Source organism: Ammospiza caudacuta, chromosome 23, assembly GCF_027887145.1.
Source record: "Ammospiza caudacuta isolate bAmmCau1 chromosome 23, bAmmCau1.pri, whole genome shotgun sequence".
Lineage (NCBI taxonomy): Eukaryota > Metazoa > Chordata > Aves > Passeriformes > Passerellidae > Ammospiza > Ammospiza caudacuta.
The window spans coordinates 1,584,226-1,600,375 of NC_080615.1; the positions used below are offsets into that span (position 1 = coordinate 1,584,226).

Sequence of the window (16,150 nt, forward strand, 5' to 3'; positions counted from 1 at the left end):
GCAAAAGACAGATTCAGTGCAGAACTTACGATGGACTCTTCCCTAACTTCTCCCTGCTTTTGTTCTTTCTTTACATTTAGGTGGAGCTTGAGTGACTCTTAGTGAGTGATTGGAGTGGATATTTCAGGATAGTACCTGAAATCACCTGGGATGGGGACAGGAGTTGCTCCTAGAGGGATTTTGTCATGGTTTGCTGATTCAACGGAATCATTCTCACCTCCCTCAGTTTTCAGATGCTGTGCAGCTGATCAGCTAGAAAGAACTTTTAAACTTTACCTTTAAATTTAAAAATAGTTTTTAAAATTCCATACTTTGCAAGGGTTTCAACAGAGACACAGGGGCTCCACGCCAGTCCACTCTCCGCTTATGCTCCCTTGGACTGTTGTGGGAGGTCGGAAATTCTGTGATCCATCCAGAGAGCAGCAAATGTATTTTCCCCTGTAACCGTTATACTGTTATCATCCCATCTATCCACACTCCACCTCACTCACCCTCCACTGAACACCTTAGCCCAATGAACAGATTGGTCATCGCGAGTGATTTAAAAAAAAAAAAAGAGAAACATTTATTATTTTCAGGTTGGTTTGGTTTGTTTTTTTTTATACCTGCCAGGCTGCACAAGACTCTGAACACAACAACAGTCACCAAATGTACAATAAACATACACAGTTAAATAAGAGATGGGGCCTGAGCAGTCCAAGAGGTGCAAGATCAGGGTGCGCAGGCTGGGATTGTTTTCTTTTTCCTCCAGGAAAATACAGAATCTGACCCAGAATGCCTCCAAGGGACAGCATCTCCAAACAAAACACAGACCTTCCAGGCAACTGAGAGGACTCTGGATTTACACTTCTGTGGGATACAACTTAGAGAGATCTTTGGGTTGCTCTGGTTTACAAACAATAATAATACATCCCATTCCTTCTGCACTGCAGAAATGGAGAAAATAAATCCGTGCAACCTTTGCCATCTGTGCAATCACTGTAGTTCCTTATTTTGGAAAGAAATTCTGTGGTATTTCCATTTCCAGACTTGCTTCTTTCACAGGCAATTCATTCAACTCGTGACACTAGGAATTACTTCACCTGGAGTCAGGCCAATAGCCCGAGGGTGCTGCTGCTGCTGCTGCAGGGCAGAGAAACTTTGATGAGGAAAGATTTGAGTTCAAAAAGACTGTTTTAAAATGGTTTTCTGTTTTAAATAGCTTTCACTTTTAAATAACTGGTAAAACTGTCCTCATTCATGGACAAAGGTGAATAGAGCAAAGTAGTTTTTAAACCCCACATGTGCAAGATCAATAATGGGAACATATCTGATGTTTGTCTATTGTCAAACTTTTAAGATTCTTAAAATTGCTCCCACAGTCCTCTAGTATCCCAGTCTTCCATTTCCAAGTCTGCTATTTTCCTACTACTTGTAGCATTTCTGGCTTGTTACTAAATTAGCAGCAGCCTGAAAAAAGCTATGACAAAATTCTCCCTACTCTCTTCCCACATAAACAACATTGCAAGACTCAACATTGTAATTCCAAAGTCCTCAGCAACATGAATTCAAGTTACTGGGCATTGTGGTTGTTTCTCCACATTGCCACAGTGGCTGGGCTGCCAAATCCACAGAACGTAAGGTCACTCACTCACTGCACTTGACCAAATGGGAGCTCTGGTTCATGTCAATTCTACCCTGCTCATTAGTGCCTCAGTATGGTGGTACAGCAAGAGAAGAGAAATCCTAGGAAAAAAAGTAACCCACATTTTGGCAAGTCACTTCTCAGCTGGCCAGTATTGGCCAACTGATTTATCTCAATACTATTTCCATGCCACATTAACAGACACATTAATTACGAAAGCCATGCCTGCTAAAAGGCTTTGCCCACAAGGAACCAGATTTGCTCTTGTGCAGCCTGAGTGTGGAGTTCCCTCATGCCAAAGAGCTTTAACTCCATAAAACCTGATACCACAATGTGTAGTGCTTACTGATGTGGGTAATCCACATCTGAATCCATGGGAATATCTATGGAAGAGTCCCATAATCACACTCAGTGCAGTACAAGAGAAAACAAAAAAAAACTTCTCAAGTTCTTCTGTCTCAAGGACCTCTAAGAGACAGCATCCTTCTTTGTGTGTGTTTCATAAATAAATGTATCCTGATATGCACAGATGAATTTTCCAGCAAAGAATGTAAATTCAGACATACACAGTATATCCCACCAGGAGTCAATGGAGTTGTAGTCATGTTTTTGCAACCACCAGAATGCCTTAAACAACCAAGACAACCTGTGAAGAACTATGTAAGGAAAAACATATTACATGGCCTTAAAAGATAAACCTTCTCTTTCCCTTTCTCCTGGTCCCTAAATGCAACATGAATTCTGTATGTAGACCAGGTTCATCACATCTGGTAACCCTCATGGATGGCTTTCCATGTCCCATAAATAGTGGTCCACTAGCATGTTTCTTGTATGTTTCCCGAGTCCATGGTTGGTTGTTTTCTGGAACTGTCGAAAGGAATTACAGTACATTGTTAACAAGGTTATTTGGAAAAAAAAAAGAAACCAACTCTCCATGCAGTCTTGAAGAGGTGAAATATGTTTACTTTGAGGTGGCCACAGAGATAGCGACCCTGTCCCTTCAGAGGAGTGCTCTGTATCCTCGTTTCTCCTTGTACAACTATCTTAGATCACAGCAGAAGCTACTGTGCAGGTTTAGCTGAGCTGCTTGCTTTTTTGTTTTGTTTTGTTTTTTTGTTTATAGGCAAAAAAGCAATTTTCCCTGCAAACACTGGAGGGAAAAGAAGTAACAGTGGTTCTGTACTACCCTTAGGTGCTCCTAGGACTTCAGTCAGTTTGTTCCAAACAACATGGGTTTAAGACTGTGCTTTTCTTGCTTTCTGAAACTGCTGGGTAAAACAGGGCAGGGCAGACAGCACGTAAACAGTTCTGGAGGGCTGGAAAAATAATAATTTAATGGACTGCTTCGGCACATCTTCACAGCTTCATTGTTCAATCCATCCCCATAAAGGGACACCATGAACCACCGCTTGGCTGCTGCTGCTCCTTCCTGCAGGCAGTCTGCTCATATGGCCCAGGGACACTCCCCTTCACCTTGGCTGCTAGAAGCCACAGGAAGCAGTTCTGCCATATTCTAACAACTTACATGATGCTCTCCTCTTTAATGGCTCCTGTTAAAAATATACATACAACAATCTGCCAGGAAGCCTTCAGTTAGGCAGGCTTTCTGCCATACAGCTGAAATAATATTGTTTGCTGGACACACTTCCAAAAAGGAAAAATAAGGGTCAGCAGACATGCCAAAAGTAAAGTCCAGGGCCAGCAGAGGTTTCACTTCTCTCATCCTTTTTCTTAAAAGCTGCATAAAAAGCATCCCAGAAGGATTCTGAGGGTATTTCATGGTCACTGTGAATTAAACCCTCTTAAAGCATTAACAAGAGCTCCAAGATTTTAGTAGAAGGTAAGTGAGCATATACATTAAAACATACAGAGCCCCAGGGTACCCCCACATCTGGGCTGTCAGGGAGGTGACAAGGACAAGCAAATGGCACCATGAGGCTCTTTCACTCATGCTCTGCTGAGAAAGTCCTGGTTTTGGAGATGTGCACTTCACTCCCGCCACTCCCGTTGGTGGTGGTTGTGATGATGTATTGGGTGGTTTGCTGCTGGTTGCTCGTCTGGGATTCCAAGGGATCTGTGTGGGCTGTGGGCTGGGAAATGCCCACCTGAACCTCACTGGAGAGTGAAGAGTTTTGTTTACCATCCAGATCAGGCTGACCTTCAGATATCACGTAGTGAGTCTGCATGGGGAATATAGAAAATAACTAATAAACACTGTATCTTTTGTAACTTTTCTAATAGTCCACCCACAGACATTTTGGTGTGAACAAGGAACTTATTTAATAAGCTCTATTTCCTCTAAATGTATTTGACAGCAACATAACGCCTGTCTTTTGATTTGAAGGACATTTGAATTACTTGGCTTTTGGTTAATTTACAAATGGTTAAACTCATTACACAATTAGATATTCACTACAGAATAAAATAGCAATTTTCAATTGCACTGTTCTGAAAGGTTTTTTTCCTGTATTCCATATGTTGTAGCAGAGATTGCATTCCCAGTGACTAAGATCAACACAAGCCAATGACTTGTCTCCTTATACTGGATTGCTTACAAGGAATAGCAGGAACTCTTCTTATTTTTTAATCTTACATATAACAGAAAGCTACTGAAATGTTTCCAGAAGCTGTTCTGAAATTTGGTTTAATGGATACAGCTTAATCATAAATATTTTTAAGACTAAGCAGTACCACTAAATAATTTTGTTCTGCAAATGTGATTAAGTGAAGATGTTAAACTGAAAGGAGTCACATGTACAAGGGCCAGATAGCATGAGCCTTGTAAATGGTTACAATGCAGACTATACTGTGCAGTCTGCATCTCTTTAGGTACCTCCTTTAGGTACTCTGTGTCCCAGTCATGATTTTGGCATTCTTTAAGCCTTCAAGCTGAAGAGCTTTATGCTTAGTAATATTCTGGATGAAAAAAAGGCCATGAAGATTTTCCTTACCTGAGTAACTGCTTTTACTTGCCCTGTGTTGACAGTGGTGACTGGGGTACCCACAGCAGCCTCTGTGATCACATACTGCCCTTGAGGGATGGTCATCATCTGAATTTCTGATGCTAAAAAGTTGCAAATGGGATAATCAAGACCTTTATTCAAACTCAAAGACAACCTTCAAAGATCATATCTTATGTCAGAAAGATTTAAAGTCTGAACAGTGGGTATTGAATAGAATTCAGGTGATTTAAGGCCTTGTAGAACCCTACAGGCCTCAGCAGAATTTTGCCAGTTAACACCAGATAGAGATTTGGCAATTCATGCAGAGAAAACACATCCTGTTCTCACTCAAATCATCACAGAATTACCATCCAGAACTGCACGAACATGAGAAATCATCTTCACGTCACGCTCCTTTTCCACACAATTCTTTCAAGCATGCATCCAAATTTGAACAAGTAGCTATCTAACACATGGATTCTTGCTGTATGCAAGTTTCTTGGAATAAAGGAGCCCAGTGTGCCTGCCCAAACTATGTACTGGATCAGTATGGATGATAGTGGAAGAGCTGGTACAACCATTTACATTTGTCTGAAGTGTTATCTTCTTGATATCTATGAATATTAACCACAAAGCTGAATGAACTCTGAAAACACTGTCCCATTTGGTAGCTGGAGACATGGGGCACTTGTTAGTCAGACACACTTGCCAGACAAGTAGTTAGAGCTACTGCTGACACTTACAGTAGCTCCGGAATGAGTTCCAGTTGCTGGGGAGATATGTGTGCTGGACTGAGGAGCCTTGCTGCTGCTGGAGGCCTTGGTTTGGTGTCGATGTAGTTGTCTGTATCTGTGAGGGGCTGAGCTCCTGCTGAGGTTGTTGCGAGGAGGGACTCAAAGGCTGACCCCCAGCCTAAAGGGAAACAAAGTGCAAGTGTTCTTGGTGCAGTAAGGATTGCACAGCTCTATGCTGTCACAAACACAGCCTTCTCATTGAAGGAAAACACAGGATGGGTTCCAGAGCATACTGAACACAAGAACTGAACTCTCTCTCCTCCAGCTTGCTTCACTCTATGGTAAATAAGCTCAGACCAGGAAACTGAAATAGTGGTATTGTTGCTTGCCAAAGTGAGTCTGTGGCAGAGACCTGAGATTAGAGGCTAAATTCTACCCAAGAGCATGAAGAACTGCACTTCAAATCTTTGAGGAATGCCAGTTTCCACTTGAATCTTCCAACTGACAAACTTAATTTAGCAAGTATGTCTGTTTCCAATCATTTATCTCTTCTTTGTACATGTTGTTGAGTGGAAAAAATACTCCACACCAAAAAACCCATACAACAAATACCAAAACAAACCCACAACAAAACACCCCCATACACCTTGAGACATCTGGGCACTGCTTGATGATCTCAATGCAAGAGCAATTTCATGTGTGGTCCTTTAAATGAAAAAGAAAACACTATTCCCTGCATCAGCACATGCAATATGCCAGCTGAGCAGGCTGGTAGGGAAAGCATTTTCTGATGAGAAGAGGGAAATACCTGTGATGATGACTGAGGTGCTGGTGATGGCTCTGTGACCTGGATGTGCTGCACCTGGATGGCATGTTGAGTGTATGTCTGGGGGTCATGGAGCTGCCCAACATCCACTGTGGAGTGCTGGGACTGGTGAGACTGGTGAGGTGAGGTAGCCTGGGGAAAAAATTAAACATAATTCTTTACCTCAAATTCTTTACAAAAGCAGCCATGCAAACCTCTTCTGGGACACAAGGTCTGGAATAATGAAGTAGGAGCCTTCATGGAGCACACCTGTTGAGCCTTGTTGAGTTTCTTTGCACCCCGGGAGATAAGGTACATTTAATAGATGTAATGGCACAGAGATGTTCTATCTCAGTGATACCAATGGAAAGGACTTGCCTAACATCATTCAAGCTGTTTGTGGCAGTGGCTGGACTAAACCAAAGGGGCTCAAAAGCCAGGATTAGTATTAACCCCTTCTCTGTAAGCATCTCTCTGTACAACGTATTCATACTCAAGATTTGCATATCCAATTCTGTAGTTTGACACAGCTCTGTAGCAATACAAGTGCTCAGAGGTTTTTAAAGGTTTTTCTGAACAACACTTGCTAATGATACCAATTGCAGTAATTGAATTATAAATTTTGGATATTTATAAAATTAAGATCTTGCTAATATTACCTGCAGGAATCAATGGTCATGCTCTTGGATTGTTACAACAGCCACAGACACTATTAACTGGGGCCATTGCTTAGGCCTTTATTAACCAAATTCATAATCTGATTTGATAACATGGAATTTCAGATTAAAATATAAACACATGGTAGTTTCAGCTTCCTCCAGTGGGTAACAGATTTCTTACAACTGCCTGAGATATTTTCCTCAGACCAGTTACTCTAGTTACACTCTGGTTTCATTTTTAGGAGGTTGATGAGCATTAACAGAATGAATATGCTAATAGATGCTATGAAGGGAACAAGCAACCACTCTCTGTACTCCCAAATTTTGGCTCTGACTAACTGAGGACAAGGAAGTACAAATTACTCTTGAACTGCAGAAAATGGGTCACCCACTGACCCACCTTTCCAGTAGCTGGAAAACATTCCTAGAGCAGACTTGAGCAAAGCTGCCCAGATGGGTAGAACTACATCTGGACAGCACCGATGAGTCTCCAGCAAGCTGACCAAGGCTGGCAGGACTATTTATGCCCAGTACAAGTGCTTATGAAGGGAACTCTATGCCTTATCATTTGATTTATCTGTAAAAAGTAGCTACAGCACTTTTTGTAACTACTCCTTACCACACTTTTGTGTGCTAGAGCCCCAGGAACACACAGGCTTGGGAGGGAAGAAATCAAAAGCACAGCAAGATCCCCACCAGGTTACTCACCTGGGCCACTTGAACAACCTGCAGCTGTATGTGCTGAGGCTGCTGCAAGCCCGTTGTGGATTGAGACACAGGGATGTACTGGATGCGCTGGTAATCTCCCTGGGGAGTCCGGTAATCTGTAGTGAGGGTCTGCGATATCTCTGTCATTGCTTGGGTCAGTAAATCTGTTGTCTGAGCAGGGAGAGAGAGATACAGATCATCATCATACTGATGTACTTCTTCTGGGCTGTAGTTCTTTTATCTACATTTATGTGGATCTGGTCATTTTTTCACAAGAGCTTCATGTCCAGAGGTTGGGGTCATAAGTAGTCACCAGGGATCATCAACTAGAATTGCTGTCTTCTGTCTAAATCCTACTCTGGACTAGTAATGGCTAACTTAATATATCATAATAGAAATAATTATTTTCATCTTGTGACATACCAGTGTTCTGTTAAACAATGGAAGTCCTGTATTTGTGAAGAGCTGACTTGGTTTCCAAGTCAAAAAGTAAATTGTTGATATATTCCATCTTTCCTCCTCCCCTGTCAGAGTCACAACTGTATTTCTGTTGTGTAAAGACATTTAGTACATAACTTAATCAGGTTTATGAAGCCAACAGCATCCTGATTAAATCTCTCCATTTTCAAGCAAAACAGTTTTTTATCTAGTCAGTCTTTAGATAAGAAGTTTTAAACCGTGATCAATAGGACTTTTAAAACTACATAGTATCCCACAACACTGAAGGGCACATTTTCTAGTCTCAGCTTTCACTTCAGTGGCAGTTGATGTATTAACAGTGGAGAGATCAGCCACTGGAGATTCATCTTTCTCAGAGCTGTGCTGTCCAAAGGATTACAAAAAGATCTGACTCCCTGAACACAGTTTGATCCAGTCCCCAGTCAGTGTTAAGCTTGTCCTCTTGATGCCAGGAACTGCATCTCACTTCATGAGAAAATTCCCAATGAAAATCCAGGAGATGTGTATCCCTGAGTTCTTTATGTGGAGTCAGTAAGTCTGAATGAAAGAAGAAAATGGATTTGGGGATAAAAGACAAATCCCTAAAGCTCCAGAATGAAATGCACAGCTCCTGACAGTGCAAAACGGGACCACACAGGTTTAAAACCAGAGGTGATCTCAAATAATGTCCTAATACGGGTTTAAAAGTGGTGTCTGCCAAATAAACCAGGGTTACTAATAACAGAAGGCTCCTGTTCTGTGTGTTTCCCTGCACTGCCCTTGTGTGCCTCCAGTCCTTACCACAACAGTTTCTCCAGTCGTGCTGTCCGTGGTGAGAACAGCTGGTGTGGAACTGATGACGGCTGTCGCCAGCGGTGCATGGATCGTGTTTGGGAGCTGAGCAAACTCTGGGTGCTTCTTGCGGATGTGCTGCACCATCTTTGTCTGCAGAGAGAAGCAAAGGAGTGTTGGAAGGACGGTCAGTAATTCTGCTCAGGGCCACGTGAAATACAACAGCCTGGCCAAACACAGCTTTTATGTTTCTCTCAGTAAAACAGCCTCCAGATTGATACTATGAGATCCTCTGGTCAACAAAGTTGAAAACAAGGATCACAAACCTGCTGCTGATTAGAGGTGACACTGAAGTATTGTCCTCAGCAGGTTTTTACCCCAATATCGCCAAATGTTTTATATGACTTTTTCCAAAGGTCATCTTTTCTGTGTTTTGTTTCCCTGCTCATCTCCCCTGTAACTATCAGAGAGCAGTTTTCAAGCCCTTCCATTCATGCTCATGCTCTGGTAACTTTTCAGCACAAACCCTCTATTCATGGAATCTTATGGCCCTAAAACAACAGACTGTGCCTGCACTGTCAGCACACAGCACAAAACCAGCACCCTGACTGAGAAGAAGAGAGGTCTGCTTGTGGACAGACAGGTGACAGACACCATGGTGAAACAGCATTCCCAGGGAGAGGCTGTCTGAGGCCGGAACCCCCCATACCTTACTGCTGTATTGCTTGGAACAGTGAGGGCAGCACACTGGAGGGGTGGCAATGGTGCCTGTCAGCTGTGTGTGGGTGCTTAGCATAGGATCTGGCTCTCCCGGTCCTGCAGGACGCAGTTTCCGGATGCTTGGAGGTAGCTCAGCACCAGGATGGTTTTTCAGGATGTGTGCTTTGCGTTTGCTGGCACTCTTGTACACCTGCAGGGCAAAGATCTGGATTAAAATGGTGCAACCCTGGTGTCTGCACAGGAAACAGATCCCAGTTATCTTGATCTGGAAGGTCTGCATGTTGCTTTAGAAAATACATTTAGTTAAATTCCCAAACAATTACAACAAAAGGCATGAACATACACCTTCCAGTGTTTCATCAACCTGTAAAAGCAACTGACTCCTTGTGTAGCAGAGAAGCCTTTTGAGAACATATTGCATGCCATAACCAAGCACCAAAGCAGGACAAGGAGGTAAGAGGAAAATTCTTCTTGCCATATTTGAAGATCATATGCCCAATGTTAGTTTGTTATGATGGTTGATGTCTCTACTTGACACAGAGCATGAAACTGTTTTAGTTTAGTGATCAACATACCTTTTAATTCTTTTTAGGCACATCAACAAACACTATCTAATAATTAAAACTATTTTTTCTCCCCTCAAACAAAAGGAAAAGAGGCATCACAGAAAGACATACTGAGGATAAAGACAGTCAAAAATACACTCCCTAGTAAATAAAGGTCCCCAGGCATAAAAGGCAAAGCAGAATAAAAGCAAGAACCCAAAGGTACTGCAGAAGCAGCTTCAGGCTCCACTGACCACTGGGACATGACCTAGTAAGCAGCTTACAATAACAGATGTTAAAGACTAACTTTTAGAAATGCAAGAGTACTTACTGGCCAGGAATTATATGCAGAAGCATACTTAGTCCTGTGCAAACACAAGACTAAGAGTCAGTGACTGTCTGCAGGATAATAGTACTCAAGTTTTCCAATGCCAAACACAGCAGAAAGGGGAAAACTACAGCTTTCAATTAGCATTCCACTGCCTTGACCTAAGTGCATTTTGTAGTTTTTTTTTTTTTTTTTTTACAGTACTGCAGGAATGTTGCTGGCAAGCACCTCAGAAAAGCTACAAACCCTGCCAGAGATTTCTACGCAGAGACAAATTGGTTGCATCCAGGACTTGGGACTGAGCTATCCTCCGAGGGGTGGCTTCCCACACACCTTATCGCAGTATTGACAGAAGTAATCTCTGTTGGGTTTTATGATGGGCAACGTGAGCTCTGGCACCTCTTCTATTTTCATGTCTGGATGTCTCTTTGATAAATGATTCACCTTAAGAGAAACAGAGGACAAGAACATATTACAGCTGAAAGCCGAATGATTGGTGCTTCTCCCAGACATGGGTAACAGCCAAACCAAAACTGAACGATGCAAGCCTGCAGCACTGGAAGCATGTGCTGCTGCAAGGGTTATTGTGCACTCATATTTAACTGCTGAAGGTAAATGTGGTCTTGCTAGGTCTTATTTACAGTTTCTCTAACCAAAATTAGATAGGAAGGGGTGAAATAGTTTGCCAGAACTGTCTTGTAGGTGATATCTGAGAGTGAGGTAGTGTGAAGGGCCTCTGCCCAAATCAGAACCCTCATGAAACCTTAGCAAACAATCTCTTGCCGCAGAACAGCCTTTATCCAGAGGCAGTGCCAAGACATGGCCAGAAGAGGACTTGGAGAAGGGGGAGAAACAAAAAACAGGAAAGACTGCCAGGAAAATGAGGCTCTAAGGCTGAACAAGGCAGTATTTTCAGCTCATGTCCTGTTAAATACAGTACACATCAGACAGCATTACTTAGTGTTGAAATATGGTACTGACAACTAGATGTACAGTACAGGCAGTAAACATGTGCAAATTTGCTGAAGATGTAAAACACACAGGTTTGAAAAAAGATTGATCACCTCAACTCAGCTACAAAATTTGCCAAAATTTGTTTCATAGCATCCTGGCTGGATAAGACCAGATTGGATGGGGCTTGGAGCACCCTGGTCTAGTGGAAAGTGTCCCTGCCCATGGCCAGTAGGTGGAATGAGATGAGTTTTACAGTCCCTTCCAGCCCAAACCATTTTATGATTCTTGTGTTCCAACACTGGAATTCCATCTTTATTCCTTACCTATTCATCAGAATAGAGTAGAGAGGCTGTAACAGCACCCAGGCACTCACCAACATGCCCCTGCGGCGGAAACCCATCATGCAGAGGCGGCACTTGAACATGAAGCTCTCGTAGTCAGTGGACGCGATCCGGGGCTTGAAGGTTTTGGAGCGGCTGATCCGATCAGCCTTCTTGGCCTCCCTCTCTGGGTTGTGCATCCTCTGCATGTGCTCTCGCAGCTTGTCCTTCCTCTGGGAAGGAGAAATTGGGGGGAAAAATGTCAGCAACATCACAGAAACTGCCATACTGCCTGTTATGCATAAGAGCCACAGTTTGAGTTGTTCAGGGATCTCTCTCCAGAGACGGAAATTTTCCTCTCAGAAAAATGTGTTCCTTCACCCAGAAGTATCCAGTCCCTCAGTGTCCCATCACAAACTCACTGACAGGCAGCAGGCTGCTGCCACCACTGTTTACTTGGCTCACAGTCTGCTCCATCTGTTCCAATGGGATTTGGAAAGGCATCTGGATGACATGTGCTGACAAGATGGATGCCATGGACACAGGCATCTCAGCCAGGAACATTATTAATCCACTGGCACCAGCAAGTTAACTGACAATGTATAAACAATGTAACCCAAACACCTGGTAATGGAGATGTATGATGTCCCAGTTCTTAATGAGCAGATAGAAAGTTCCTTTGCTATTAAATTATTAGGAATAAGATCTGTTTGAAATAAGATGCTGAGGTGACCTTGCCTCTTGTCCTTCAGAAATGGATGTCGTAGCTCTCACGGGACACCAAGAAATGCATGCAACTCACAGGCAAGTCTAGTGTGTTTACACGTGTTATTTTCTTTCACCTTTGAGAACATGAACTTATTTCCTTGAAGGAGGGTAAGGAATAATTTTTTTTATACTACTAATGATCCAGCCAAGAGCCACCTCACCTTAAACTGCTTGCCACAGGTGGAGCACAGGAAGTCTTTGCGGTCCGAGTGCCGCAGCATGTGGAGTCGCAGCTTGTCGGGGCGGCAGAAAGCCTTGTCACACTCTGTACACTGGTAAATCTTCTCAGAATGGAAACTGCGCACATGTTTCTTGACCTAAAATGGCAGATCACAGAAAAATGAAATTTATTCAAGAGAGAAGTGAGTTGTAACACATTAGGAAACTCTTCACAATATGAAAGAGAAGGAAAAGGTTTTGAAGGTGTGTAATATACTTGGGTTTAAAAAGTATTTGATCAGAACAGTTGATATCTCAGCAATAGTTTCTGTGAAACTGTAACATCTTTATTACTCATCTGGATGGGTGATTTGATTTCCTCAAGACTGAATCTTGAAGGCATCAGCTATTGCACAGTTGCACTTAATGGACAGCAAAAGTCCAAAATGCACCATCTGCACAGAATCGCCCTTGAGTAAACAAATACATCTGAAGTTCATTATCTTCCTTTCATTTATAAGAAACCAAAACATAGGGACTAATTCCTTTCAATCAGACACAATGAGCTTGCAATTATAATTGGCAAAGAAGAAAAAAACTTATTCAGAACAGCATTTGCACACCATTCCTGAATGGCAATTACTTCTTCATACTCAGGGACTATCCTTCACCTCTTCAGACATCTAGAGGGGTATTTTTTTCCTCCCCCCAATAATTAACTAATGAAGTTTGACATCTGAAATGAAAGCACTGTTCAAGAAATGGATCTCTAATTAAATCCTTACCGTCTTCTAATACTGATCATACACGGAACAACTTGGCATCTCTACCTGTTCCACATAGAAGTATTTCAGTAGGCAGCAGTGACTAGTCTTAATTATCCACACAGCAAGAAGAGAAAAAAAATTATTGTTAAATGGCAAAAATACAACAGAATAGCTGGAAAAAAAGCCATGGGACTTTCAGTCAGTTGCATGGGAAAGTTTACAGTGAATTAAGTTGCAGTACAGCATTTCTGAATCATCGACATTCTTCCTTGCTGAACATTTACAGAAGATAAAGGACTTCTTCCAGGATGGTATTATATTAGTGAAATCACTTTCCCCCATCCTTTCCTCTTCAGTCTAGTGGGTAGTCTATCTGTTCCTATTACTGATCTAAACCGGATTTCTACATTTCAGTTTCACTCAGGCAGCTCAGTAAGAGACATCAATTGCTTTGTCCCTGGGAAGGATAATGAATATGTGCACGGTCCATCTCAGTTTTTTCTTACTGGAAGTGGAAATAGAATCTTTAAATTCTAGTAATGACCTTGTCCAAGTGTTCAGCATAGTGCAGAGTAGCCGCATTACTCACTGCTCCAGTGCAGTGTGCAGGGAAGGAGAATAAAGTGCCCAACCGAAGCTCAGGGGGATGTCAGGAAGCAGAGTATCCTGATCTTTTCTGCCATTTCTTCGAGCTGTTCAAATGAATTATCCTGACAGAAAGTAGAGGGGTTTTACATCTTTAATCCCTTGCCATTTTTTTTGTTCAGAGTTTTAATGAAGAAGGGCAAGGTCTGTTCAAGTACAGGCTGAATACAACAAAAGACAATTCCTTTTTGTGCCACGGAGATGTAGTAGTCAGGACCTCTGCTTCAGGAATTTCTTAGGAATAAGGCATCCACCCTTCAGCACTCAGTGCCTTCTAATGACAGATTGAAGCATCACATCTGATGATTTAGTGGACAGAGCACTTCAGTGTCATAAGACAATGTCTAGCAGTGGTTGGTCACTCTTCCATTTCAATTTCTGACTGAGGTGGACCCCTGCACCTTGTGAGAATGAACTGCTGTGCAGTTACACATGGAGAGCACTGAGAAACCCACAGCCTTTTTGAGAGACCCCCAAAGCAGCGCTTCAGATCAGTACAGCATCTCACCTGGATAAAATCTGGGAAGCGTTTCTTGCAGGTGGGGCAGGTGAAATAGCCATCATTGACATGGACGGCCACGTGATCCTTAAGGAGATCCAAGCGGTCAAAGGACTCAGGGCAGAAAATGCAGGAGTACGTTTTCTGGTCCATGTGGAACTTCATGTGGCTCTCAAGGGCACCGCTGTTGATGAAGCCCTTGTTGCAGATGTCACAGGTCAAAGGGCAGTTCCCTTCCCGCCCATGGAACCGCAAGTGCTGGTCCAGCTTGTCCTTCTCCCGGAAGGCCTTCCCACACTGCAGGCATTTGAACGGGCGGAAGGATTTCCGGATGAACAGGTGCTGCAGAGCTGCATTCTGAAAGAAGCATCCAAGAGACCGTTAGCTTTCCTTACCATGTATAGATTCCACATCCATATATATTCAGAATTAAATATATCAGATGATTAGTGAACCTAAACTTCAAGAAATTATTTTCCATCATATTTGGCCTCCAGTTTACAGCAGGGGAGGCTGTGACAGGCAGAAGTCAGGAGGAACATCTGCAGCTACACCCTGAGCTAGCGGAACACAGTGCAGGAGTTTCCTCTACATCCCCGATTTCTTCTGATTTAGCTGACTTTCTTTAAACATGCAATTTTTCTGTAAAATAAAACGAAGTCCTCTCTGAAGCACAGACCTGGGCCTGAGAAAAGCTGCAATTCCAGCTGATTATTTGGCATCACATCATAAGTTCAGCCACCACACAAAGGAATGGCGAGCCAGCACTGTGTGTTTCCCTCAGGAGCAGGGCTTATGAAATTCCACAGCCCTTTACAAGATCACCTTTTGCATCAAATATCACCAGAGATGTGCAGCAGTGGTTTAGCATTGTCTGGAGAACTTCCAGTGGAACATGCATTCCAGAAATGCTGGTCTGAACTGTTTTTTACTGTTGCCACAAAGAAGAACAGAGTTTCAAAACATGATGACAAAGGCAGAATGGCAGCCTCATCAGCAGCACATAAGACCTTGTGAGCAATTCTCTACTTCTACTGTGCACAATGTCTCTTCTCAGCCCCTATGTTTTTGGTGTGTGTTTGCCTTCACTCTGCCTTTTCTGTAACATTTAATGATCGTTCTCTGTTTTCTCCCTACCCTTCAGATAAATGTTATAGAGCCATCCCAGTCCTGACCCAGTACTCTCCGCTAGATGAACAGATGCTGTTGGATGCACTGCCTATAGAAAGAGGGAAGGAGGTCCTGCACCTGCATTTCAATATTAGATGAGAACTTTCATGTTGGATAGTTGCAAAGCTGGAATTGAGTCCTATGAAATCCCCCAGCACACTGTCACCCATACTGCACTCCAAGTATACTGCAATGCTCTATTCCTCTGCAAGAAGTCTAAGCAATAGCCACTCTTCTCTCAAATACTTCTATAAACCATTATTTATTGATGTCTTTTTTCACATTACACACAGAATCTACATCATGATAGTTAGAGAAATAATGTGGAAGAGCATAAATTTAAGTTGCATATTAGGAAGAAATTCTCAGCTGGGAGGGTGTCGAGGCCCTGTCACTGGCTGCCCAGAGGAGCTATGGCTGCCCCATCCCTGGAAGCACTCAAGGCCATATTGGATGGGGCTTGGAGCAACCTGTCATAGTAGAAGATGTCCCTGCCCATAGCAGGGGAGTGGAGCTGGATGAGTTTTAAGGTTCTTCCCAGCCCAAACCACTCAGATTCCACTAGAATATTGC

The 16,150-nt window shown here is 42.7% G+C and overlaps 1 protein-coding gene across 1 annotated transcript in view; it reads right to left on the bottom strand.

The window, feature by feature from the left end:
• Positions 1-584: 584 nt before the first annotated feature.
• The window catches only part of PRDM10 (PR/SET domain 10), a 44,271-nt gene continuing 28,705 nt past the window's right edge, over positions 585-16,150 (bottom strand). Inside the window, exons 13-23 of the mRNA XM_058818948.1 lie at positions 14,417-14,764; positions 12,499-12,654; positions 11,623-11,802; positions 10,629-10,739; positions 9,412-9,612; positions 8,712-8,855; positions 7,473-7,643; positions 6,109-6,258; positions 5,310-5,478; positions 4,576-4,688; positions 585-3,804 (exon numbers count right to left, since the gene is read on the bottom strand). Coding sequence (XP_058674931.1) covers positions 3,568-3,804; positions 4,576-4,688; positions 5,310-5,478; positions 6,109-6,258; positions 7,473-7,643; positions 8,712-8,855; positions 9,412-9,612; positions 10,629-10,739; positions 11,623-11,802; positions 12,499-12,654; positions 14,417-14,764 — 1,980 coding nt within the window. The 3' untranslated portion in view covers positions 585-3,567. The remainder of the gene's footprint in view (positions 3,805-4,575; positions 4,689-5,309; positions 5,479-6,108; positions 6,259-7,472; positions 7,644-8,711; positions 8,856-9,411; positions 9,613-10,628; positions 10,740-11,622; positions 11,803-12,498; positions 12,655-14,416; positions 14,765-16,150) is intronic.